This window comes from Chelonoidis abingdonii, chromosome 2 (assembly GCF_003597395.2).
Source record: "Chelonoidis abingdonii isolate Lonesome George chromosome 2, CheloAbing_2.0, whole genome shotgun sequence".
Lineage (NCBI taxonomy): Eukaryota > Metazoa > Chordata > Testudines > Testudinidae > Chelonoidis > Chelonoidis abingdonii.
In genome coordinates this window covers 2,230,846-2,257,800 of record NC_133770.1, presented here as the reverse complement: position 1 = coordinate 2,257,800, position 26,955 = coordinate 2,230,846, and the positions used below count along the sequence as shown (strand labels likewise).

The 26,955-nt window shown below is 53.7% G+C and overlaps 1 protein-coding gene across 1 annotated transcript in view; it reads left to right on the top strand.

Moving 5' to 3' along the window:
• Positions 1-983: 983 nt before the first annotated feature.
• The window catches only part of LOC116838058 (SCO-spondin-like), a 168,823-nt gene continuing 142,851 nt past the window's right edge, over positions 984-26,955 (top strand). The window contains exons 1-15 of the mRNA XM_075063419.1: positions 984-1,041; positions 2,485-2,601; positions 3,227-3,397; positions 3,910-4,154; positions 14,513-14,615; positions 15,148-15,306; positions 16,849-16,934; positions 17,331-17,459; positions 17,549-17,711; positions 18,218-18,458; positions 20,264-20,408; positions 21,472-21,529; positions 25,176-25,348; positions 25,708-25,929; positions 26,298-26,463. Of these exons, the coding sequence (XP_074919520.1) occupies positions 984-1,041; positions 2,485-2,601; positions 3,227-3,397; positions 3,910-4,154; positions 14,513-14,615; positions 15,148-15,306; positions 16,849-16,934; positions 17,331-17,459; positions 17,549-17,711; positions 18,218-18,458; positions 20,264-20,408; positions 21,472-21,529; positions 25,176-25,348; positions 25,708-25,929; positions 26,298-26,463 (2,236 nt within the window). The remainder of the gene's footprint in view (positions 1,042-2,484; positions 2,602-3,226; positions 3,398-3,909; positions 4,155-14,512; positions 14,616-15,147; positions 15,307-16,848; positions 16,935-17,330; positions 17,460-17,548; positions 17,712-18,217; positions 18,459-20,263; positions 20,409-21,471; positions 21,530-25,175; positions 25,349-25,707; positions 25,930-26,297; positions 26,464-26,955) is intronic.

Genomic DNA, 26,955 nt, shown 5'->3' with positions numbered 1-26,955 from the left:
CCCATCGGAAAATGTAGTAATTCGGTCCCGGTTAGGCCCTGGAATGCTGTTTGGCGTCCCTGGTTAGGGCCCGGAGAAGGGGAGTCGGGTATGCCACTGACGTGTGCCTGGAATACGGTTTGGGTCGGTAGACGCGCCGGAAAGGGGTTGGGCCCCAGGGGTTAGGAGCCCTTGAAAATGGAGCTGGAGCCCTGAATATCTCAGGCATCCTGGTAGTACCCCTGTAACTTCCTTCTCTAGTAACGAACCCGCGGAACATGGAGGTCCCAGGTTTTAGAGCGCAACTGGAAGGCGTTGGGCCCCGTTAGACGGCCACGAAGGGTGTGGCGGCCCTGTCTGCTAAGTTTGGCCTTGTCTCTATGGTAGGGCCCTTAGAAAGTGGTTGGCCAGAAAGCCCAGAAATGGGTGCCCCCAGGTAGGCGCCCCACGCTTTGGGCACCTGGGTTAGGCCGTAAACTGCAGTTGGGGCCCTGCGTTAGCACGCCCCCAGGGATACTCTGATGTGTACTCGAAGCTACGGGCCCTCGAGGTTGCGGCGTGTTGGGCCCTGGCTACGGTTGGGCCCCCCTGGGTAGGGCGCCCCATAGAATAGAGGTGGCCCTTGGTTGCAGACCCTGATATGGTTGGGCCCAAGGTTAGGTGGCCCCAGAAAGGGGTTTGGAGGCCGCCAGGTTGGGCCCGGAAAGGGGTGAGGGCCCCTGAGTGGATCACATATCGAAATAGGGTGCGGGGCCCCTTGGTGATTGGTGGCCTGATAGAGGGGTCCCCAGGTGGGGTCCCGGAAGGGGTCTTCGGGCCTCCAGGATAGGGGGCCTGAAATGGGAGTTGGGGTCCTATGATTCTAGGGTCCCTGAATTGTGTTTGCCCCTGTGTACTCCGAAAAGGGATTTGGTCCCAGTTAGGACAGGTGGGCCCTGGAAAATAGGTTGGGCCCTGATGAGCCCTGGAAATGGGGGTTGGTGAGCCTGATAGAGGGCGTCTGGATGGCTTGGCATCGCACAACATTTCCTGCAAAGAGAACAGTCACCTCGGTGCCACGCAGTAAGCGCAAGAAATCCCCCCCACATGCAGCCAACATGAGATGCCGCCCCGTGCAACTACCGCAGAATAGAGACCAGAGCAATGCCCACGAGCAACATGAAAATGCTGCCTCACCACCGCAAGTACCTTAAGCGGAAATGGCACAAAAGCATTCCCAACAAGCAATCAGTGCACCTGTGTGGCCACCAGAATGCATCTAAGATAACCCTCACTGTGCAACAATGCACCGGAACACAGAACGCCAGAGATCATCCTCATTTGACAAACAGCCCATAGTGGCCAATACAGTGGTCCTGCACGAGACCTCAACAAGCACAACAGTGACACTCGTGCCCCAACGGGAACACGAACCAGAGCATTCTCCTGTTACTGCCTCGAGCAACTGGAATTGACACTCCCGTCGGGCATCGCCCAGCTCGAAATACACCTAGAAGATCACAGAGCAACCCAGTGACACCCAGTGGCCCACACAGGATGCACCCATAAGCCAGTCTCCGGGAGCAACTGTAACCATAGGCCTCGCCACTGGCGGAGGATCAAAGACCCTCTCTCATCACCAGAGCCCAACCTGACCACCTCGTCCGTTTCTTCCCGAACTGCTGGTAAGAGCACAAGATAGCCACCAAGCAAGAGACATCGGTGGCAGGAAGTAATGGGACAAGACCATCGTCCCCTCACCCACAAGAAGCAGTAACTGTTGGCTGCAGGTAAGCTCTCAGACTCTGCGGCCACCCTATCCCCCCCCGAATCCACCTAAACCAAAAACCAACATATCCAAACCATGATAACCAAAATTACTTTCTCCTCCACGCGAGCCCCACCAAAAAATAATGGCGTCAACACCTAAAGATAATGAAACAATCCACTAAAATTGATCGTGTAATACAAAAAAAACTAAATATGTGAAGCACCAAACAAACATGACAACCCTCAAACTCTATGTCATCATACCATAAATAAAAATAATCTAAAAATTGCTCTAATCGCCAAAGCACTTTCCAGACAGTTAAAACAACTCTCACATCACCTCATCGTCACCCCAAACCTAAAACCACAAACTACAAATCTATACACCTAATACCCTGAATACCACCGAAAACCCATCACAAAACCTAACAACCCCGCACCCCTTACCCCCGACACTCATTCGACTTTGAACAACATCTTCACACTAATGACTCTAATCACCCTCACGTACCTAACCCCAAAACTAATAGCTCCTAAACTCACCACCAAAATCCTACCTCTACCCTCAACCCTAAAGACCATAACCTGTAACCCTAACCCATAAATAACTCTACAACCCCACAGGACTGCCTAAGCACCACTAGTCTCACTCCTGATCCCTCTCTCGCACGCTCCTGGACACCTCGGGCCTGCGAAAAGCCAACCCTAACCGGCCCCGTTCTGCTGGCCACCTCCCTAACCCTCTCTGACCCGTAGTCGTCTCCCTGCCCACCATCGCCCCCGCGACACGAGCCCGTGTGGTGTGGAACACGCCAGTTGGCAGCCTGCTCCAGGGCTGGAGCGAACGTCCCACGCACGCAGGCGTGGAGGAAAGTCTGCCAGAGCCGGGCACATGCGTTGGGCGGGGCTAGTGGGCCAGGTCCACCGGAGGGAGTCGGGCAAGGGCGTCTGGGCTGGGGTCCTGGCGGGGGCCGGGTTCGGGCGGAGCCGGAAACGGGCACAGCAGGTGCGCGTCGGGCTGAGTGCCAGTGGCGGCTGGTGTTCAGGGGTGAGGAGAGCGGCAAGCAGGGTGTCGGGCTTGGAGCAGGTTGGGGCTGGGTTGGGGTGGAGAGGGGAGCTGGGCACAGGGTGTCGGGCTGGTCTCTGGGGCAACGGTCTTCCGGGGGAGGTAAGCCGGGCACAGGATGTTGGGCTGAAGCCGGTGGGGGCTGGGTTTGGGGGTGGGGAGGGGAACTGGGCACAGGGCGTCAGGCTGGGACTGGTGGGAGCCGGGTTCAGGGGGAGGGGAGCTGGGCACAGAGTGTCGGGCTGGAGCAAGTGGGGGCCAGGTTCGAGGGGAGGGGAGCCGGGCACAGGGCGTTGGGCTGGAGCAGGTGGGGGCTGGGTTTGGGGGTGGGAAGGGGAACTGGGCACAGGGCGTCAGGCTGAAGCAGGTGGGGGTCAAGTTTGCAGGTGGGGCCTCGTTCTCCCCTGACCAGTGTCTGTCGCTGTCCCCCAGGTGAGGGCTTCCTGGGGCTCTGCTTCTCCACGTGGCAGTGCCAGGCTGGCCTGGGCACCTGGAACCTGTCCCTGCTGAGCATGGCCGAGTGCTGCGGGCGCCCCTGGGGCCGCAGCTGGAAGAACACCTCCTCTGAGCTCTGCCTCAGCTGCTCCACCCTGCCCCTGCCAGGTGAGTCCCGGCTCCGGGGGCAAGGGGCACTGCCCTGCGTGCTTCTCCCATAGCAGGCCCTGCTGCAGCCACCTGGGGCAGCGCCCTCAGCCCCCCGTGACCCAGCCAGTCTCACTCCACAGCGCCATGGAGCTGCAGCCCCTGGGAGATGGCAGCTCCCAGCATGCCTTGCTCCCTGCATCGTGCTCTCTGGGATAGCCACAGGGGTGCTAAGGAGCGAAACCCTCACCCCCCTGGGCAGCAGTGACCCTCAGAAGAGACCCCAGGGTGGCCCTGGCATGCTCTCTCGCCTGCCCCTGGGCAGCTGAGCTCTGACTGACCCTCCCAGGGGGACGAGTCGGAGCCCCCCACACCAGGTCTCCCAGAGGCCAGTTACTGGGTGCCCCCCTGCCCATGCTGTCTACCTCGCCCCCATGGCAGCTCACAGTGGGGGGTCCTGGTTCTGGAGTTCTGTGAGTGTCACCGGACCGTGACGTGCCCGCTGGCTGATTGGTCCCCCTGTTCTTCCGCAGGGCACCTTCCGGCCCCCTTCCTCCTCCGGCCCTTGCCCCCCACAGCCCTGCTGGGCCTGCCCAGGCCTCGCCACCGCCTCTTCACCACCTGCGTCACCTGGGCCGGCTTCCACTACCGCAGCTTTGATGGGAAACATTTCCACTTCCATGGGGACTGCACCTACAGCCTAGCCGCTGCATCCGATGGCACCTGGGCCGTGGACATCTCAGGCAGCGGGACCTGTGCACCACCACACTGCCACCGGGTACGGGGTCTCGCCGGGGTCCTCCAGGACCAGCCAGGGCCTCGGGTGGGGGGTGGGGGGAGAGATAGGAAGAAAGGGAGAGGGGGTGAGAAAAGAGCAAGGGAGAGTGTGATGGGTTCGGTCACAGAGACGACCTTGGGAGTGTCACCTGATGTGCTGAAGTTACTCTGAGCCCATTTTCCCTTCCAGCTTGGGACTCCAGAACCCTGCCTTGTTGAGCCAGACACGCTAGCCTCCTGCAACACAGACGCAGGGTCTGGTCCATGCCCCCAAAGCTGCAGGCTTAGCTGAAAACAGTTTAGCAGGTCACCTCTCCAGCACCCAGACACCCAGCTCCCAATGGGATCTAAACCCCAAATAAATCCGCTTTACTCTGTATAAAGCTTATACAGGGTAAACTCATAGATTGTTCACCCTCTATAACACTGATAGAGAGATGTGCACAGCTGTTTGCTCCCCCAGGTATTAATCACTAATTCTGGGTTCATTAATAAACAAAAGTGATTTTATTAAGTATAAAAAGTAGGATTGAAGTGGTGTCAAGTAATAACAGCCAGAACAAAGTAAGTCACAAAGCAAAATAAATTCGCAAGTCTAAGCTAATACATTAAGAAGCTGATTACAGGTAATATCTCACCCTCAGAGATGTTCCAATCAGCTTCTTTCACAGACTAGACTCCTTCCTAGTCTGGGCCCAATCCTTTCCCCGGTACAGTCCTTGTCAGTTCCAGCTCAGGTGGTAGCTAGCAGATTTCTCATGACTGCAGCCCCCTTTGTCCTCTTCCACCTCCTTTTACAGCTTTGGCCCAAGGCAGGAATCTTTTGTCTCTCGGGGTCCCCACCCCCCTTCTACATAGAAAGGTACCCGGTTTAAGATGGATTCCAGCATCATGTGACATGGTCACACGGCCTGTGAGACGCCCCAGCCTCCATTCTTCTCGGGCTGGCTCACAGGTACACAGGAAGGCTTGCAAGTAAACAGCCATTCACAGCCAATGGTTCTAGTCAATGGGAGCCGTCAAGATTCTAAACCACCATCAAAGACCCACACTTTGCACAATTACAAGAGGCCTCCAGAGTTATACTTCATATTCCTGGCTTCAGATACAAGAGTGGGACGTGTCTACAAATAGGGGGAATGTAGTCACTAGGTTATAACCTTTGTTATGATGCCTTCTAAGAGACCTTTTGCACAAAGCATATTCCAGTTACATCATATTTGCCCTCCTAAGGATATGTCCATAAATCATATGGATGCAACGTCACAGAAAGAGAGCCAGAGAGACACACTGAGAGTGGGTTGGGGGTGGAGGGGGGTGCCAGGGAGAGCCTGGGGGGGAGACTGGCTGAGGAGGGGCTAGTGGAGGTCACCTACCCCCCGCTCCACAGAGCTTCGGGCCAGAAGACCTCTCAGGCCACAGGCCGTGAATTTCAGCAGTTTGTCTGCTGAAGCGGCGCGCTTGGTCTGCGCTAGAGCAGTGGGCCCTCAGGAATTGAAGTGGTGGTGGGGGGAGTGCAGGAGCAAAGCTTTATATGAAGGAGAGATGAATGATGTTCTGTAGGATTATGCGATTTAAAATGGAGTGGCAACTTAACCACCAACATGATCGCAATAACAGGCATCATTTAGAATGTTTCTAAATCATTTCTATTTAAAAAATGTCTTGATTTGTTGATAATTGACGGTTGGGGAGGCTGGAGCCATGATGGAACTAGGGTAAGTAGGGGTGGCCGTCCCTCTATGGATCAGGCTATCTTGCGTTCAATAGATGGGGGGCAAACAAAGCGAAGGCGAGATATAAATTTTTATTGCAAGTTGTCCAGCGACTGGACTAGTAATAAATAGTGGGTTCTACGTGTGCGCCGTGACGGGTGTACCTCAGGTGAGTGGGGATCCTTATATGCTCACATGCTATAGAATGATACTGGAAAATGGGTATATCATGAGGTGGCAAAATTTTGCAGAGGTACATCAAAACTATTCAAGATATTTAATCCGGCAGACTGTGAAGGAGCTAACATAAGGATCTCACATAATCTGGGTGACTGGGCAGCAAATGAGATTGATATTTTCAATGCTGAGAATTGCAATATGATCTTGGCAAACAATTCTCAACTATACACACAATGAGGAGTCTGATTAGCTGTTACTCTACTCAAGGAAGAATCTGAGGGTATGGCTATACTTTAGAGCTTGTAGCAATGACACGATGCATCCGGGGAGCGTTTGAAGTGCGAGTGTGGTCGGCGCCAGCACTGCAGTTACTTCCATCCCGTGGGGATTTAGCTTGCAGCGCTGGGAGCTCCGATCTCAGCGCTGCGGCATCGTTTACACTGGAGCTTTACAGCGCTGTAACACTTGTTGAGCGCTCGAGGTGTTTTTTACATATCACCTTTCTGATGAGAGAAGTTGTGCTGTGTTATAAGCGCAGTGGTGCCAATGCCATGGAGTCATTGTGGGATCTTTAAGTAAATGAGTACAGAGACTGATGCAGCTCTAGTAGTCAATGCATTTCCAACGATTCTGTTTGCTTTTTTAAAAAGAACAGGAGTCTGTTGTTCCCTGGTAGTAACTAATAATTTATTTGAGCATACCTTTTGTGGGTCACCACTTTCTCAGTCTGTAACTCTCACAAGAAGCTTGTGCTGAATAAATTTGTTACGCTAGGGTATGCAAGTATCTGTTTCTTTTGCTGGATAAGGGCTCGGACACGGCTGCTTAGCTTCTGAAACTTGCTTTTTTTAGAAGGGAAAGGATTAATAGATAGAAAATTATAGTGCTCTATATAATCCATGGTAATGTGCACACCTTTGAAATATGTGTGCAGATCTGATCACCTACACTAATTGATACCTGATAGGCTGCACAAAATACAAAGAGAAGCCTGGGAAGGTTGTGGTAGAACATCCACAGGGGTTTTCACAGGCACATGGTGCCAAGAGCCCTTGTGTCTGGGGACCATGAGAGAGGTACAAAGGTTTCAGTGTGCATTGATAGTAGGTGCCGACTGCAGGTACCAAATAATTTTTTAAGATTTCAAAGAAGAGGATTGGAATGAGTCAGAGATGGGCAATTAAAATGGAATAGGGGGTATGAAACAATAGAGAGATTAAAATGACGTGGGGAATTTTCAGCTTGAAAGGAATGACTAAGGGGGGATATCCGGAGGTTATAAAATCTGACTGGGTAAAGGAAAGTGAATAAGGAAAGTTTATTTAATCCTTCACATAACCAAGCTGCAGTCCTCCAATAATGAATAGCAGCAGATTTTAAACAAACAAAGGAAGTATTTCTTACAAACATTAGTCAACGCTGTGGGAACTCTTGCCAAGGGGACTGTGAAGACCACAACTATAACGGATTGAAAAAAGAACTAAGATAAATTCCTGGAGATAGGTCATCAGGTGCTATTCCAGGATGTGAAGGGATGCATGACACGTATTGCTGTTGAGTGTCATAGCGCTGTGCCAGAAAGCGGTGGGGAGAGGTGGCACAGTAGTATCTTGCAAAGGACGGCGTTTCTTAGCGATTCACTGGCATAGGAGATTAGGGACCCGCCTGTAGGACTTGGTGGGTAGTGCAGCAGTTCTGGGAGCGAACGGCTCTAGGGTGAGGTAGCAATGGACTTGAGGCATAGCTGGATGAGGATGACGTTTATACAGAGTGCGGGCCTCAGTCCTGTTGCCTAGATTGATGAGGGGGTGGGAGCAATTTAGACTGTCAGAAAGGGTGGAGAGATCGATGATGGGCGACACCTATACGGCGAGGAGGTGGAGTGCATCATACGGTAGAGGGTAATCGGAGCGAAAGTGAGGCGGTGTAGAAGACTCAGATGGTTAGCACTCGCTCCCAGGCGGCTGAATGAGGCTGGAGTGCAGAAGTAGGCAAAATGGAGGTTAAGGTCGTCCGACATCGCTGGGGTGTTCGCTGGGACGAGCGAGTGCGTGGGGAATTGTAGACGGAGACTCGAATAAGAGTTTGCGGGGTTTATCACGATGTGGATGAGTTATAAATGTGGTCAGCTGTCAGCAGGTGCAGTGGGTAGGGAAATGTTAAGTATCAATGTATGAGAAAAATAACTTGTATTGAACTGCAAGAAGTGTGATGGCATTGTGCGGCGTCTCATTCTGGGAGAATGAGGAGATGGCATTTGGGGTGGTGGTTTCTGGCTGAGGATGGTTTGTAAGGCGGCTTTGTTAAGCCCATTCCAGGCGTGCCTTGGAGTGGTGATGATATGTGGAGCTTGGCGAGTTTAGGCTCTGGAGCGGGGACTTGAGAATCTAATGATGATTTCGTCGTGAGGAGATACTACTTCAAACGGTCTTCTAGATTATGTTTGTTGTATAAACGTATGAAAAACGAAGATGTGGAATAAGTCGGAACAGGGCATTGGTCACTATGATGATTCCTCTGGATTCTCGTTATGTTCTCACTTGGGAATTCACTATGGGTGGCACTGGTGCGCGACTGTGTATTGGTAAACGAGCACAGGGCATGGGTCTAGATTGGAGCATTGGCGTTGACTGATGCCATAGAGTATGAGATCTGATTGTTGATGAGTCATATAATTTTTATACATAAACAAGGGTTTGTTATGTGTGGAGCTAGTTTACTCGAACCCTCTTCTGGAATATATTGGTCTGGTTTGCAGATAGTCACACACCTCGTGGAGGATATTAAAGCTTGGCAAATTACATGCGTTGAAAGGTCGGATCGGGGGCTTAGCTAGGTAGTATGCTAGCATTTGTGCACACGCTACTAGTCGTGGAGGTCCCACGTAAAATTGCGCCGAAAGCATTGGCGATTATGCTAGGAGTCATGAGGCACGCTAAGGGGGGTGGTGGCCTTTGCAGTGGAGCTTAAAAGTATGATCTAGTCCAACAAATAGATGTTTATTTATACGTTGGGCGGCTTATTTATGGTGGGTCTATAGGGAGGCGGAACGATGGGGTACGTGGCTGCTGTTTGTATGCACTTTCCACTTGCAGGCTGTTGTCACTTGAGGTCCACGGCTCCCGGTAAGGGTTGAGGTCGGGATTGGGATGAAGGGGACCTGAATTTTAGGAGTGAGACAGATCAGGTATATCCCTCGTTTGTCGAGAATCATGCGGACGATGCGAGGTGTAGAATTATCGTCTGCGCACAAGATGCAAGAGGCTTGTTTCTGATAGGTGTCGTATGAAGCTCAATTAGAGTTGAGGGCTGTTCAGAGGGAGTGTTGATACATGATTACAGGTGAGATGGAGATGGGTTGATGGCTACGATCACACGGACGGGGTTTGGATTTGGGAAAGAAGGGTTACTGAGTAGAATAAGCGAGGAAGGCAGTGTAGTTGGTGCGAGGCCACAAGTCTTAAATGACTCGATGACCCAAGACTTTTAGTGGGTGGGGCATTCGGGATGGAGTGTGTTGGTTTGGGTGGGTTTTTCATTATTGAAGTAGCCCCCACTTTTTGGTCGGCTGGCTCTTTCGCGCGTCGTTTTCTTAGGTGGCGCACGGATCCTCTGGGGCTTGTCCTTTCTGACCGAGTAGTGTTATTACCAATAAAGGTCTGAGTGCCATGGATCTATAAATTTTCTTCTTAGGGGCGTTCAGAGGCGTGTCCACACTCACGGGTGACTCCAGCTCAGTTAGTTGTTGGTCCCAGTCTGGTATACAAGTTAGGCGGAAATTCGGATAGGTTAGCTGCGCTGGCCGTGCTCATGGGACTCCTCTTGGCCTGTTTGGATCTCCTTCTGGCAGGCGTTTGTGTCTTCGTCTGCGGCAGAGGCTAGAGGAGGAGGGGGACTGTGTTCTCGTGGCAGGCTTTTCGCATTCTGGCTACCGATCTTGGGCACAACGACTCGATGCCTACGAACGCGTACTTTCCGCGACTCTGGTTGGATAGTTGTTTTCCGCCTCTGATTCCCCTCGATAAACTTGAGCGCCTCCACTGGCGGTGTGATTTAGGGGGTATCCGGGGCCTTCTTTTTCATTTGGCGCTTTTTGGGCGGCCTGCCTTTGGGCCAGGGGAGGGGCACGGTCTTGGGCGCGTGTGTGCGGTCACTGTGGGCCGTGAGTGTGGCTTAGGCGGCTCTGGTGCGTGCTTGGCGCGGGCCCCAGTGGCACAACCACGCTGGTGTTTCTCTGTGCTTTGGCAAGCTGATGAATGGGAACACCGGGCTGCTTGGTTTGCATTTACAGCTTCAGATTCAGATCTTCAAAAAGGGCCTTGCTTAGGTGTCCTCTGCCTGGCGAATCTGCTACCGGTTCTGCTTCAGCGCGCCCTGCTGTTCGGTATGACTGGTGTGTCACGCTCTTCAAAACGCTGACCGGCCTACGGGTAGTGGTGTCGACCTTAACAGCAAAGTGATATAGAACTTATCTCTCATGGAGGGCGAGCAATTACCCGCACTTGGCGAAAATGCAGAGTGAGGGCGGAGCTAAAAATATGATGAGAGGGCTATCTGGTGTAGGCGGGCTTCGTGCTGGCGTACTTGGGGTCAAGTAGCAGTCATCTGGGGAGTCTGACTTTCGTGGGTACTGGGGCGGGCGCGGAGTGGGGCTGGGCTCACTCTTCTGGACAGCGCGCCCTTCTACTCTCGGATCGAGGGGTTGGGTCGCACATAAAATATTTCATGCAAGGGTCTAAGTACCTCTCCTTACTGATGCGGTAGGCACATCTCGGTCGTGGGCACCCACTTTACGCAAGTTTAAATCTGGATACGGTGAAGATATCACGGGCAACGATAACGCACACGAAGTAGCCGATTTCGATTTGGTTTCAAGGGCTACCGGGCACTATTACGCTTTCTCGGGTTATGTCAAGGTGTAGTTAGGGTTAACCGCCGAGACGTAAGGCACATTGGGAGCTTAATAGGGGTAAAATGGGTTAAGCTATTATTTGTGCCTAGAGGGGAGACAAGCAGAGTCGTCCACTGCTGTCATTCAGTTGTAACTAAGATAAACAAGGGATCAGACACGCGCTAATGCAGTGTTGTGTAATCTTATGATCACTGGGGTTGCTGTCTTGCGATTTAGGTGGGCAATTCTTCTATCTCAGACGTCAGCTGAGTTCAGTCCCGGCATTAGGGGTCTAAATTTCACTTAATAAGATCGTCTCCACATAGATAGGTGAGGACGTGGACTTTGGAGAGAATCCTACATAAATTAGTATACCTATGGCCAATTTTGAAGTAGTGAGTTCGTTAGGGTGTTATATCTATCATATGTTTTTTGTATAGGACGATTCAAGAAATGCACCGTGACAAGTCTGTGGAGAGAGACATCCCGTATTGCGTATTATTATGTAATGCTAGATCTTGTTTCTTGCTCTCTGTTTCGTAATCGAAGTCCTCGTCAGATGTAGCGTAGCGTTGATCAAAAAGTCAATCTCAGTATGTGGGTATTTAGGGGCTCTTCATCTAGGCCAAGTAATAGTAGCGACCGCTCGATGTGTTTTATGTCATAGGCTCCACAGCATAGGCTGGTCTTGTTTATTTGGGTTTCAGAGTGTGGTATTTTCCAATTTGTGACTATGCGGGTCGGCGTAGCGGGCTGTCGGTCGATATTACAGACGCCACAATGTTATGAGATTCAAGCTTGGTCCCAGGGTCCAAGCGAAGGCATGCCTGACCTCTAACTAATGGACGGTATGCTAGGTTGTGACGGTGCGCAGTTGCGCAGTAAGAGCGTCGTGTGTATTCTGTATTGTCGGGTCACACGGAAAAGATCAGGGCAGTGAGCTTTGATCCTTTTGCTGGCATTCTAGGATGCACCTTTGAAGGATAAATTGATTAATTACTGATGCCACTTGTACCTCGCTCCGACCTCTGTTCCCTGCGTTTGGGCCATACCTGTTTCTAGAGGCGGTGGATGGATGTGTGCGCTAATGTGAGTAAAACTTGGCGCTGAGAAACTAGGTCGGTAGTTTGGAGAGAGCTTATTATAATTTGTACAGGAAAAACGGTAGTAGGCATGCAAGAAGCTGCATGAGATAAGTCGCGATGTGCGTGAGGGGTGGTGCCTGCTGCTGAGAGCATTAGGGCCTGGTGCGTGATGCATGGAAGGGAAGGTGGGCTGTTGATAATTTGCGTGGGGCGTGCCATATTTAATATGAGGTAGATTCAATAGGGTCGGGGACTGTCTTTTTTGATCATGCGGATGGAGGAGGAGAGAGAAGAATTGATTCTGGCTGTACACGTGCTTAGGTTTAGTACTGACCGGGTCAGTGTAGAGCTGGGAGCGCCAGGTCGAGATATGCGAGTGTGCAATGGAGTCTTCTATTTCTGAGTCATTATGACCATGCTAATAGCCGATGCCAAGGTGTGAGGTAGACCAATAGGGGGGTCAAGGCTTCGTGGGAAGAAGGATCGCATGCTTAAGAGTTGGGGTGAAATGGGGTACATTGGTTGCAACTCAATAGCTGCAGTAATCACGGAGAGAGGGGCAGCGTGGATGTGACATCGTGGCAGTGAAGTGGCTGCGCTTTTGCACTGCTCACAATACTCAGTGATTGCAAATGCTCTAACATTGTAAAGAGCGTTGCTAGCTGTCCAATAGTCGTGGCGAGTTGCACGCCGCCGTGGGACTAGTAGATGTTCAGCACCGTTGCTCTAACATTGATGAGTCTGCGAGACCTGCTCTAGTGATGTAAGTGAACGCTTTTCTTGATTGCTTAGAACTACTTCTTAGCTACATTTTCCTCAAGATCTTCATGCGCTTGTCTACATAATTTAGTAAATGTGGTCTGCAGGATGAGAGGTGTGTGTTCGTCATCAGAGTTGTCGGGCATATGATACTATGATTTCTGTTGTAGGTATTATCAGACATATGAATTCGGAGGTACTGCCCAATGTGATGTGCCTTTTGGAGGGCCCCCATTATAGAGATATAGTAGACCGTGTTCGGATTTGTGCGCGATATGTAGATATGGTAGGAGCTGTTAGGGTGTCTATTGATGGATAAGAGACGTGCTAATCGCTAGCTGAGTTACTTGATTTACTCTCTTGCATTAGTAAGTCTATGCCTCTTTTCATTTCATTCATGGTTTGGGGTTAGATTTTGCAGGAACTTGGTTCATGCTATGAGTTTCCACTTGCTTTGAGGAGTGGGGTTGGGTGATCTGTTCGAAAGTGTCTATTGGAATTTTTTTAGTCGAGGATATTTCCGTCATGGGCTCGTTGGGGCATTGGGTGACTGTGTATGGTAGAGAGTGTTCCTGGAATGATGTAGTGGTTGTCGTGGTTTCGTTGTTGCTGCCATGGGGGTGTGCTTTTCGGGTATGGGCATGTGGATTTGCTTTGTCATGGTGGGCCTGCGTCGTGTATAGCAACCGGGGGGCCAGGGGGAACTGTCCGTTCCAAGATCTTGAGATGAGGGGTTGTCTTTCAGATAGGTTGTAGCTTGATGATGCTACTGGAGAGTTGTTGTTGGGGTGAAGGATGCTATGGGTTTCTGTTATTTTTATTGGGCCTGTCCCTGTAGTAGGTGGCTTTCTAGGTACTCTTCTGCTCTAATCTCTTTTTTCACTTCAGCTGGGTAATTGTAGTTTGAACATGCTTGATGAGATTTGTAGGTGTTTGTCTCTGCTCCATGCGATTGGAGCAAATACGGTTGTATCTTAGAGTCTTGCTATATGACACATGGATTTTGGGTGGTGTGTCGGTTGTAAGCTCGCAAGGATGCCCTAGTAAGTATAGCAGTTAGTGGGTTTCCGATACGGCGTGTGTTTTTTTTAATGCCGGTTGATCTCAGAGTCTGTGTTAGCACGTAGTGTCGTAGGGAAATGGCACGCTTTGTGATTGATACTAGCTTGAGGTTGATGGTGGGATGGAAATTATTAAAATCATGGCGGAATTTCTCGAGGGCTTCTTTAGCATGGGTCCAGATGATGAAGATGTCGTCAATGTAGCGCAAGTAGAGTAGGGGCATTAGGGGATGCGAGCTGAGGAAGCATTGTTCTAAGTCAGCCATAACAATGTTGGCATACCGTGGGGCCATGCGGGTACCCATAGCAGTGCCGCTGACTTGAAGGTAAATATTGTCCCCAAATGTGAAATAGTTGTGGGTGAGGACAAAGTTGCAAGGTTCAGCCACCAGGTTTGGCATGTAACTAGTTCACAAAACTGGGGGGCGGGGGTTTGGAGAAATTCAGGGGGGGTGTAGGGAAATCACTGGGCTAGAGCGTCTCTCAGGGAAGTAGCCAGTCTGCTGGGGAGCCAGCAAGGGATGGAGACTCCCCACTGCCTGGGAAAGCTGGTCCCAGTGGCTCGTCCCCATGCTGTTAAGCCATGGGCCATGTTCCGCCGCCCCCTGCTAGCTCCGTGCACCCCTGAGCTGCCAGCTCGCTCACTCCCTGCCCCGGCTTCCCCACAGATGCTGCGCATGCTCTTCGGGCTGGACCTGGTCGTGGCTCAGGGCCGAAAAGTCTCCGTGAATGGGGCTGTGGTGCCAGAGGGGAAGCCGCTCCTACAGGATGGTGAGGGGGTCAGAGAGCTCTGTGGGGGAAAGCCACGGGGCCAGCACATGGCATGCAGGGGCTTCCGATCTGCCCATCTGCCTGGCAGAGCCCTGGATACCCCCATGTCCTGGGCTCACTGGGGTCTCCTCAGGCGCTTGGTGCTCAGCTCCCCTGACACCTGCCGGGGTCCATCGTGCCCAGCGCCCGGGCAGAGCTGGTGGAAGGAGAGATCTAGCAGTGCTAAGGGGGCCTAGGACCGGCTGCATGGGCCCCGGGGGGGGTGAGTTTGGGGGAATGGGATGGGATTAAGGGGCACACAGAGCACTGAGGCTGTGCCTGGGCGGGAGCAAACCGACAGTCCATCACCCAGGGCTCTAACCAGCCCAGTCTGGGGCTCCCAGCCCCTCCTAGAGATGATCCCATCACTGGCTCCATCTCCCTGGCAGGGAGGCCCATGTGCCCGTTGCTCAGAGCTTCCCCGTGTCTGTGGGCGCTGGCCGGCAGCCGGGCCCCTGGCTCTGCTGAGCTGCCCCCCGCTCTCCCCCTGCAGGGATCAGCGTCCGCTGGCTCGGTGACTTCATCTTCGTGGAGAGCAGCCTGGGTGTGCGGGTCAAGTCTGACGGGCACGACACAGTGTACGTGACGGTCAGCGAGGAGCTGCGGGGTGCCACACGCGGGCTCTGCGGGCTCTACAACGACGATCCTGCTGGTGAGCGCAGCCCTGCGGGGGCAATCTACCCAGCTCACCACGGGGTGCCGGACCCTCTGCCGACAGCGCCCTGCCCCCAACCCGCCCTGCTCACCACGGGGTGCCGCACCCCCTGCTGACAGCACGTGTCCTAGGGCCACACGTCCTGCTCACCATGTGGGGCTGGACCCTCTGCCGACAGCACCCTGCCCCCAACCCGCCCTGCTCACCGCGTGGGGCTGGGCCCCCTGCCGACAGCACCCTATCCCCAACCCACCCTGCTCACCGCATGGGGTCGGACCCCCTGCCGACAGCGCCCTGCCCCCAACCCGCCCTGCTCACCGCGTGGGGCTGGACCCTCTGCCGACGGCGCCCTGCCCCCAACCCGCCCTGCTCACCGCGTGGGGCTGGGTCTCCTGCTGATAGCGCCCTGCCCCCAACCCGCCCTGGTCACCACGTGGGGCTGGGCACCGTGCCGATAGCGCCCTGCCCCCAACCTGCCCTGCTCACCGCGTGGGGCTGGATCCCCTGCCGACAGCGCCCTGCTCTGGGGACCCAAGATAGCTCTGTCATGGACTGTGGGGGAGTCAGGGCCCTGCACCCCTGGCTTCTTGCAATTCACCGGGACTCTCAGCCAGCCAGTAACACAGGTAGTTTATTAAATGACAGGACACAGTCCCAGACAAACCTTGCAGGCACAGACAATAGGATCCCTCAGCCGGGTCCATTTTGGGGGGCCAGGGAGGCCAGAGCCTCGTTGGGAGGCCAGAGCCCAGTCTGGGCTCCCGTCCATTTTCCGAGCCAGCTCCAAATTGAAACCCCCTCCAGCCTCTCACTCAGCCCCCCTCCCCCGGCTCCTCCTCCAGCCTTTGGGCAAAGGTGTCACCTGGCTCCAACTCCGCTCCTGTTTCTCATGTTATGTGCTCAGGTATCTGGCCTCAAGGAAAGTTGCTCGCCCCCAGTGCAGCCAGTCCCAGCAAAACTCCCCTGTAACTTTCCCAGGGCAACACTCCCCTCTCCCTGCTGCATCACAGGCACCCACCCAGGATTCAAAGAAAACATTAAGAACATTCCCACTTCCTCACAGTCTCCATCTCCATCAGCCCTGCTGGGAGTGTGTCTCCCTCACAGCGCTCAGCGAGTACTGGAGCATCCCCTGCCAGGGCATGGGACATTCCCGTCCCCTGCATCCCCGTGGAGGGGGGACATCTGCCCTGGTGCAGCAGGATCCAAGCTGCCATCCAACGGCTTGCTGGGTGAGGGGTCCCCAGCTTGCTCCAGGGGACGGGACAGGACGGTCCTTGCACCCCTGGGGCTCTTCTCTCCTCGGCCTGCCTGTGTCTTGGTGACAGTGCCCCCAGAACAAACCCTCGCACTGCCCACGCATCTCCCCTGGGGAAGAGCAGGGAACAAACACCAGAGGCTGTTCCCGACTTGGGCTGGTGAGCACGGTGTGAGAACTGAGGGGAGATCTGGCAGCGGGGGGTGTCCCCATTCCCATCCCTGACCCACCAGCAGGGCGGGTTCCTCTCCCCACATTCCCACCACCTGTTGTGCTTGCAGATGACTTCCTGCGTGTAGGAGGGGATGTGGCCATGCTCGCTGCCAGCTTCGGGAATTCCTGGAGGGTCCCGGATGCCAGCCCAGAGGTACTGGGAAGGGTCCCTGCTGCTGTCCTTTCCCATGGCTCAGAGGGAGGGGGAAGGCGTGACACCCCCCAAGGGCTTCGCTAGTGCCCAGAGCCCTTCGCCCCTCTGCAGCGTATTCCTGACCCTGCCAGGGGCAGCTGAAGCTGGGGTGTGTGCGGCAGCTGGTGGCAATGCTTCTCCCTCACAGGAGCAATGCATGCTCAGAAGGGGGAACGCCCGGAAGCTGCATGGGGTGAGGTGGGGGTGCTTCCTCCCCATGCAGCTCTGGGGGGCGCTGGGCTGATGACCGAGGCTAGGGGTGCTCCTCCCCCACATGCGGCTCTGGGGGGTGCTGAGCTGATGGAGAAGCCTGGGGTGCTCTGGCACTGACAGGGTTTCTGCTTTGTCCGGGTGCAGCTCCCATGCCAGGACGCGGCGGAGACGGGACACAGCTGCGACGTCACGGAGGCCGGCACCCTGAGGCAGGAGGCCGAGGCCGTGTGCGGGAAGCTGCTGGCCAACCCCTTCAGCCAATGCCACTCCGAGGTCAGGGTACAGCAGTACCCACCGCTCTGGGGGCAGCCAGGGGCAGCTGCGCCCCCCAGTGCTCACTGACGTGGCCTCTCTCCCGGCAGGTGGACCCGGGCGGATTCTATGAAGCCTGCATGTACGCGTCCTGCCAGCAGGGAGGCACGGGAGCTGGGCGGCAGGAGGCCATCTGCACCACCTTCGCCAGCTATGCCCGCGACTGCGCCCAGCAGCACGTCTACATCGACTGGCGGAGGCCCGGGTTCTGCGGTAAGGACCATGCACTCCCCAGCAGCACTACAGACCCCTTCCCCCCTGCTCTGCCCTCCACCTGCACGCACGCCACCTGCCACAGACCCCACGCCTTCCCCTCGCACCTGGGTCGCATCCAGCCCTGGCCCCCACAGACACCCACCCTCACAGCCACGTTCACCCCCCAGCACGCTCAGGAGAGGCTCAGCCCCCCGGGCAGCCTGCCCATGAATGCCCCAAGCTGGAAGGGTCTGGTGCATGTGTAGGAGGCAGGGAATGGTGCTCCCCTCTCATGGTGAGGCCCATGGGTAAGAGACCCACTACCCCGTCAGCTCCTCTCACTCCGGCACCGCAGCCTGCATGGGGGGAGCAGCAGCCCCCCGGGGCTCTCATGGCATCTCCCCACATGTGTTCCTCTGACGTGAGCGACAGGGCAGATGTGTTCCCTGGGAGCCTGCGCTCAGCTGCCCGGCAGAGGGGGCACTGCCAGCCCAGGCCTGAGGCGCCGTGTGTCTGCCCCGCAGAGAAGCAGTGCAGCCAGGGGAAGCAGTACTCGGACTGCGTGTCCTCATGCCCGGCCAGCTGTGCCGCCGTGAGCACCGGCGAGGAGGGGCACTGCAGGGACGAGTGTGTGAGTGGCTGCGAGTGCCCACCGGGCCTCTACCTGGAGGGGGGGGCCTGCGTCCCTGAGAGCGACTGCCCCTGTTACCACCGTCGCCAGAAGTACAGGCCAGGGCAGAGCATCCAGCAGCGGTGCAACCAGTGGTAAGGAATGCCCCCATCCCCTCTGCTAGCTGGGTGCCGGAGTGGGCACTGGGGAGGGGCAGCCCCTGGGTAACCCCCAGCCAGCCTGAGCCCCTGTCCCGCACTGCCGGGGTGAGCTTGTCTCTGCTCTGCCTGGGGCAGCTGCTGGCGCCGTACCCTGCCAGGCTGGGGTGTGGTGATCTGCGGGGACGGCCTGGGCTCTATGGGCCCTTCAGTGATGGAGCGGGGTCAGTCCCCCTCTCACAGCTCAGCCAGCCCATGATCCCCCCTGCCCGAGGGGAGAACAGCATTGTGGGGAGCCCCCTGCCTGCCTCCTTGGGAATCACTGGGAGCCCTTCTCCCTCGCCCAGGCAGCTGCACTCCACTTTCCCATACAGCTGACCCGGGGGAGCCAGCTGAGGTCACTCAATTAGGGTGAACTGCAAACAGAATGGGGCAGACAAACCCCAAAAGCTGGTGGTTTTCCAATACTTCAATTTACCAACCAGCCCACAACAACTTCTATTTTACCATATAGGTTATTCAGAAGTCCAAACAACACAGTTCCCTTAAAGTGCCCAGACACACACATCAGATATGATGATGATCACTGAAAATCTTATCTCATCATATAAAAGAAAAGGTTCTTCCAACCCCGAAGGATCAGCCGCATACCCAGGTCCAATTATAACTTAGATCTTACCCAAAAGACGCGCTTAGAGCCAATTCTTATTAACTATGCTAAAATTTATTAAACAAGAAAAGAGAGAGAGTGTTGGTTAAAAGATCAATCTACAGACAGACTTGAATTCAATTCTTGAGGTTCAGACACAGCAGAGATGAGCTTGTAGTTGCCAAAAGTCCTTTCAGAAATAGTCCATAGGTTACAGTCCAATGTCCATATTCAGGGTGGCTCCATTCAATGACTGGGGATCTCAATCCTTAGGGCTTAAGGTTTCCCCCTCTTGAAACCCAGAGCAGATCTGAGATGAAGCAGGATTGTGTCCCAGGTTTTTATACATTTCCAGCAGTCTTTTGGCCTGAGAAAATAATAGGTTTAACTCTCCTTCTCCCAAACATCCTGGCAATTAGCACAGGGTAATTTATCCATTAAACAGTTCAGATACAGGTTAGCACAACCTTCAAAGAGACACATAGACAATAATCCTATTTCCCTCAAGTATCTTCCTAATATTCCTGTTTTGATCTTTGAATCAAAGCTATAGCAATAGACAAGACTTGTTTGCTGACATCACAAGACCTCAGCAAACATATGCCCTTCTACCTCTAACAATGCAGATTTGCATTTCAAAGCTCTAGTTATTTAGGTATTTTCCTAACAAGTCCTTAGGGTTCACCCTTGGGTCAGGTCAGTCTGTGAGTTAATTAACTCTTCCTGGCCCTGTCACCTTTCAACGAGATACTAGATCAGACTCATAACATCACTCCTGGGTTCGTGCCCAGCTCCTGTGGGGTACCTCCCGTGAGCTGCAGAGGAGACCCACCCACAGTGAATCAGGCCTGGTGGGGCGGGGGCCGGGCAGGGACTGAACAAAGCTACTTGAATGGAACCAGAGAGACGGGTGGCAGCTGGGACATGACACCCAGGAGCTGCTGGGGACCCCTGGGTGGGCACCCAGGCTGAGCCTCACCAGGCTGGAGGGGTTTCTCCTAGAGATGCCCCCCGCCCGCCCATAGTCCAGCGGAAGCCCAGGGACACTTGGCCAAGCAACGTCCAGAGGTGCATGCTGTGGCCCGGCGTTTTGCAGGGGAAGGTCCAGGCCAGCCATGGCGATCCTGTGCCCTTCTCAACTCGTCCCTTGCAGCACGTGCCAGGGTGGGCGCTGGCACTGCTCACAGGACAAGTGCTCGGCGAGTGTTGCCCTGATCGGCGGGACCCCCCACTACGTTGACCTTCGACCAGAAGCGCTACTTCCTTCCACGCGTGTCTGCGAGTATATCCTAGTGCAGGTGAGGCGGCCAGGCTGCTGGGAGGAGTGGGGTCTGGTACCTTGGGAACTACCGTGGGGCCTGGGGGCCAGGGGCTGGGGGTCTGGTGCCCTGGGGGAGCTGCCGTGTGGGCTCGGGGGGCAGGCTGCCAGGGGTCTGATCCCGGGAGCCGCCAATGGGCGTGGGGGCGGCACGGGAGTGCCCAGTTGCTAGGCAGAGGAATCTCCAAGGCATGGCGAGCCTGGCCACTCAGTGTTGCGTGCAGTCAGAAGTACCATCAGTAAGAATACGCAAGCAGAGCCCTGGCGCGCACAGTCCAGCCGGCACAGGGCTCTACGAGCAGCGGTGGGCAAGTCCATTCCGCCTTAGGTTACATGGGGAGAGTGCAGAGAATGAGCGGGAGAGGCAAAACACTTAAGGCAAATAAGATTATGGTGCGTGAATCTCTAGGCCCGTCAGAATGTCAGAAACATAGTCCGGGCAAGACTTTGTAGACTGGATACTGCTGATCGAGCGGCGAGAAGAAACGAGTGCGTGTGAGAATAGGGCCGTGGAGCTGCACCGGCATCACGGTGGACTGCACACAGGACTACCAGCCGGCTCCGCACCACAGCTGTCAGACGAAAAAATTTCTGCAAGATAGTTTTAAAACCCATATCCCCGTGCTTATAAGCAGCTAAGCCAGAGTAAAAGAAAATTAATATCAATCCTACTAAGTACTTGTTGAATCCGTCTTGTCCCACACTGCCACATTGTCATGGTATCTTTCCCCGAATCTGACCTTATGAGTCCAAAAATGAATAGGTACCCAGCATGAAATTCCTTCTAAGACTATACTACCCGAGCTTAGATCAGATAAAGAACTGCCACGCAACATCAGGACTAATGAAGTGCACGTCTGATATAAACTCTGGGTTCTCCCCAAACCTGTCCCTGGGGACCCCAAGTACCAGATCCCTCCCTGATACTTATACAGGAAAGATAAAAACTACTGTACCGCTCACCTATGCCTCTTACCTGGCAATTTCCCTCCCGAGAGTACCCTGGAGGTCTACTGGTTATCAACGTCATGAAACTTAACTAGGGAGGAAATTACGACCTTTACTCTCCACCCTATCTCTTCTCTTCCCACAAGTTCCCTGGTGAATAACAGACTCAATACCTCAGCCTTAAGCAGATGAAAAAAATCAATTAGGTATTTTAAAAGAAAAACTTTTAATAAAAGAAAGAAGAATAAAGATAATCACTGTAAATTCAAGATGGAATATTATAGGGTCTTTCAGCTTATAGGAACTGGAGAAAAAAGCCTCCTCCAGCAGAAATACAATTTAAAACACTTCCAGCCAAATACACATTAAAACTCTACCGGCCAGATACACATTTGCAAATAAAGAAAACCAATTAAAAAGACTAAACCGCCTTTCTACTTGCACTTACTACTTGAATAGAAAATTAGAGCCTGTAGTACGTCCGGTTACTCTCAGATCCCAGAGAGAACACAGAGAAAGAAAAGAACCCACAAACAAAGGCTTCTCTCCACCCAGATTTGAAAGTATCTTGTCTCCTGATTGGTTCTGTGGTCAGGTGTTGCAGGTCGCTGTTTGTTAACCCTTTACAGGTGAAAGAGACATTAACCCTTAGCTCTCTGTTTATGACACGCCCACCCAAATTGGCGGGGGGAACGGCTGGCAGTAGTTTCCCCAGGAATTGAAATTGGGGGGAGTGTCAGAACCGATGAGATATAAAAGAGAGATGAATAAAGTAAATGTTCTGTTAGGATTATGCAAATTTAACATAAGGATAATGCAAGTTCCACCAAAGCACATAACAGGTCTAGATTTCTAAAAACATATAATTTTTTTAAAAAAATGTATTTAATTTAAATTGACTTTTGAAAAGTGAGTCATCGTGGGGTAAGAGGGCAGGTTCTCTCATGGATCGGTAACTGGTTAAAAGATAGGAAACAAAGGGTAGGAATAAATGGTCAGTTTTCAGACTGGAGAGAAGTAAATAGCAGTGTCACCCACGGTCTCTAGTGGGCACAGTCCTATTCAACAGATTCATAAACTATCTGGAAAAAGGGGAAACCATGAGGTGGAAAAATTTGCAGATGATACAAAACTACTCAAGATAGTTAAGTCCCAGGCAGACTGTGAAGAGCTACAAAAGGGTCTCACAAAACTGGGTGACTGGGCAACAAAATGGGAGCTGAAATTCACTGTTGATAAATGCAAAGTCGTGTACATTGGAAAACAATCTCAAGTATACATATGCAATGATGGAGTCTGAATTAGCTGTTCCCACTCAAGAAAGAGATCTGGGAGTCACTGTGGACAGTTCTCTGAAAACATCCACTCAATGTGCAGCATCAGTCAAAAAAAACGAACAGAATACTGGGAATCATTAAGAAAGGGGTAGATAATAAGACAGAAAATATCACATTGCCTCTATATAAATCCCTGGTACGTGCACACCTTGAATAGTGTGTGCAGATCTGGTCACCCATCCTAAAAAAGATGTATTGGAACTGGAAAAGGTACAGAGATGGGCAACTAAAATAATCAGGGGTATGAAACAAGAGGAGAGATTAAAATGACTGAGAATTTTCAGCTTAGAAAAGAGATGACTAAGGGGGGATATGACAGAGGTCTATAAAATCTTGACTGGTTTGAAGAAAGTGAATAAGGAAGTGTTATTTAATCCTTCACATAACACAAGAACTAGCAGTCACTCAATGAAATTAATAGGCAGCAGGTTTTAAAACAAACAAAAGGAAGTATTTCTTCACACAACATGAAGTCAGCCTGTGGAACTCTTTGCTAGGGGATGCTGTGAAGACCAAAACTATAACAGGATTAAAAAAAGAACCAGGTAATTTCCGGGAAAACACGTCCATCAGTGGCTATTAGCCAGGATGGGGAGGGATGCAACACCCTGCTCTGAGTGTCCCTAGCCTGTTTGCCAGAAGCTGGGAGTGGGCAACAGGGGATGGTCACTTGATGATTAGCTGTTCTGTTCATTCCCTCTGGGACACCTGGCACTGGCCACTGTTGTAAGACAGGGCACTGGGCTAGATGGAGCATTGGTCTGACCCAGTATGACCATTCTTATGTAAAAATTAATTATAATAATACAAATGTTTAGTTCAGAAACTCCCCAACATAATGACCTCCCAAGATAGCAACAATGTGAGATAACAACCTTGGCAAATAATGCGTTTTAAAAATCGTGGCCTACTAGGACACACATTTATATACCTTTCCATTCCCAGTCACAAACCTAGCATTCTGGAGCAAAGTCACTAAAATACAGTCCAACAAACAAATGTTTATTTAACGTGCCCCTCGCTTTTCCCTCCACCGCACCCCACTCACCGGTGTTGTCCTTGGTCAGCGGAGACTCAGAGTTCAGAGGTGCTTTCACATGAGTACACCTCCCAGGTTTGCTTCATTCCTGAACCAACCAGCTGAAAAGCACGCACGACAGGGCTCGCACTGTTCGCTCTGGCCACGAGCTGCCTTCATTGTGCCACGTATTCACGACCACTTCCGTGCTTGCCATGGCCCTACTGCAGTCACCTTCGCTGCTCACCTGCCACTGTGACCTCTGCGAGTTGGTCTCTTGAGGTTCCACCCAGCTCTCAGTGATTTCAGCTGAGCTCTCAGTGGGGAACCTCACGCTGCTAGTAGGACAGCAGATCTGGGCTGTCTCTTCCACAGAAACACACGAGGTCCCCACAGCAGGACTAAGCAATTAGACCTGATTATCAGTGATTTCATGCTGCTAACAGTGGTCACTTAACAGAACGAAAAGACTATCTATGGAGCCTAATCAGCTCTGTCTTTAAACAGTTGGAGAGGGACAGGTCCCCACCCTCTCTCATTTTGATGCCCTCAATCAGCGACAGGCTAAGTACAGTTCTCCCTGCCTTCCCTACGTCAATAAGAACAACAATAATTCGAGAAATTCACTCACGAAACATGCTTACGTTTGTTAGCCCACAGGACTCTGTTGCTTTGTACAGATACTGCCCTTTACTCATACAATAAGAACAACACTTCATCCCCCATTCCCCCCACATTCAAGTGATTTGTAACCCAACCCCAGCCAAAATCTATCGTTTGGGCAACACAGCTCTGTTTGCCGGATACCTAGACAGATTAGGTGTGAATGTAAATACAATCTGGTCCTGAAGCCTTTCCCCACAGTCCCAGCTCATAACTAGCTGTCAGGGAGAGCTCATTGAGACTTTGCTTACAAATCATCATTTGAAATGATTAGGTTGGCCAGCATCACCAAAATGAATGCACTGACACTGTCATGAAAACCACAGCTGAATAAGGAAGCTAGTCTATGTTCATACTTTTCAAATCTATTATACTTTCAGATACACGTATTTTATCATACACTGTATCTGCTTTTCAAGTGTGTATTAATGTTTCAGTTTCCATTCAAATTTCCAAGCAGTCACTAAATTGGCATGTAACTAGTTCACAAAACGGGGGGTGGAGGGGGGTTGGGGAAATTCAGGAGGGGTGTGGGGAAATCACTAGGCTGGCAGCAGCTTGCAGAGATGGGCAGCCTGGAGGGATCATGGGATTGCAGGAAATGGGGCGCCAGCTCCAATCCGGCCCCATGGTGGGGGGTTGGCTTGCTTGGGGCTGGCTCTGATCTGCCCAGGGCAGGGGACCAGCTGGCAGGTGGTGGGTCAGGGAGTGGGGTCAGGGGCCTCTCTCTCTGTCCAGTTCCCTCCTTTTCCATCTCCTCTCTGGCCCTTCCCTGCTGCAGGGGACGTGACCGTGAACGGGCAGGAGGTGGCCCTGCCCTTTGCCAGCTCTGACCTGAGCATCCGACGGGCCTCGTCCTCCTTCCTTCTGCTTCAGGCCTTCGGGGCCCACGTGCTGTGGGGGCTGGAGTTCCCTGCCGCCTACATCACCCTGCAGCCCGGCTTCGCCGGCAAGGTGAGCCCAGCGCGCTCCTGGTGCCCCCTGGGAGAGCCCTCGCTGTGGGCTTTGCCTGCACGGCTCGAGGGGAGAGGAGCCCAGCTGAGGGCATTGGCCAAATGGCCGGCTCTGAGTACCGGGAGTGGGGCCTGGAGCCGCCCAGGCCAGTGTGGCCGGTGCCAGGTCTCTAGTGACTGGCATCGCAGACCCTGGTGTGAGGGAGGTGGTGGGTCTTAGCCCTGTGCCACGTCCCCACAGCCCCCCGCAGGCCTGGCACCAGTTGGCTTCCCTGCTCCATGTGGGGAGGGGGAGCTCCCTGGCTGCCCCCCAACCCCTTGGGGCTCAGGGTTGGCACCCTCCCCCGCCTCCCCCGGCAGGTGCGAGGCCTGTGCGGCACCTACAACTGGAACCAGCAGGATGAGTTCACCACCCCTGCCGGGGACGTGGAGTCCAGCGTCGCTGCCTTCACCAACAAGTTCCAGGCATCAAGCGAGTGCCCCGTGCTCGGCTCCTTCACCTTCGACCCCTGCGGCACCTACGCCCAGCACAGGGAGTTCGCCGAGGCCGCCTGCGCCGTCCTGCACGGCTCGGCCTTCCAGGTACCCACCCTGGGGAGTCCCTGAGACCGCGGCGCAGGGCGCTGTATCTGGGTGTGTGCGTGCTGGGGACAGGGGCGGATCTAGGAGCGTTCGCCGTGTGCCTCTGGCAGGGGTGTGGGCCTGTCTGCCCTGAGGGACCACGGTCACCCCATGTCTGTGTCACACGTGTTGGACGGTCACGGGACTGGCCCTCTCCACATGTGACTGTTCGCACGTGTGCTGTCCATGTGCCCATGCATCTGTGGGGTTGGTTTCTCAAGTGCTGCCTTGTGCTCTGCCCCCAGCAGAGGCTCCCACAATGGAAGGGCCTGGAGCCCGGGCGGCTGCTCTGAGCCCCTGGGTGACGAGCCCCCTGCCCTGTCCCACAGCCCTGCCATGACCTGGTGGAGCGGGAGCCCTACTACCAGCTCTGCCTCTACGACGTGTGTGGCTGCTCGGCCGGCGGGGACTGTCTGTGCAGTGCCCTGGCCGCCTACGCCAGGCAGTGTGCCCAGGAGGGGGCGCCGGTGCCCTGGAGGAACCAGACCTTCTGCGGTGGGTGATGGCCTAGGCTGGGCCTCACTGGGCATGTCTGGGGAGGGGACCCCTGCCTGGCTGGGTGGGGCAGCCTAGCCGGGGCAAAAAGGATGGAGGATGGGGCTGAGTTACGGGGAATGGGCAGGGGGCTGGCACTGGAGAACAGACAGAGCTGGGGGATGGGCTCAGGAGAAGGGGGTGGATGGGGATGGGTACTGGAGAAGGGGTGGGGAAAGGGATGGGTGCTGGAGAAGGGGCGGAGGAAGGGAAGCATGGGAGATGGGCACTGGAAATGGAGCAGGGGAAGGGATGGGCAGGGGATGGGCTCTGGAGAAGGGGCAGGAGAGGGGATGGGGGGATGGGTGCTGGAGAAGGGGTGGGGGAGACGGAAAGATTTACAGATGTGGCACTTATCTGAGATGTGTGATTCCCCCAGGCACTTCAGGCAGGCGTCGTGGGGATCACTGGTAGGCATCGGCTTCTTACAAGTCGAGCACGCCTTGAATCCCG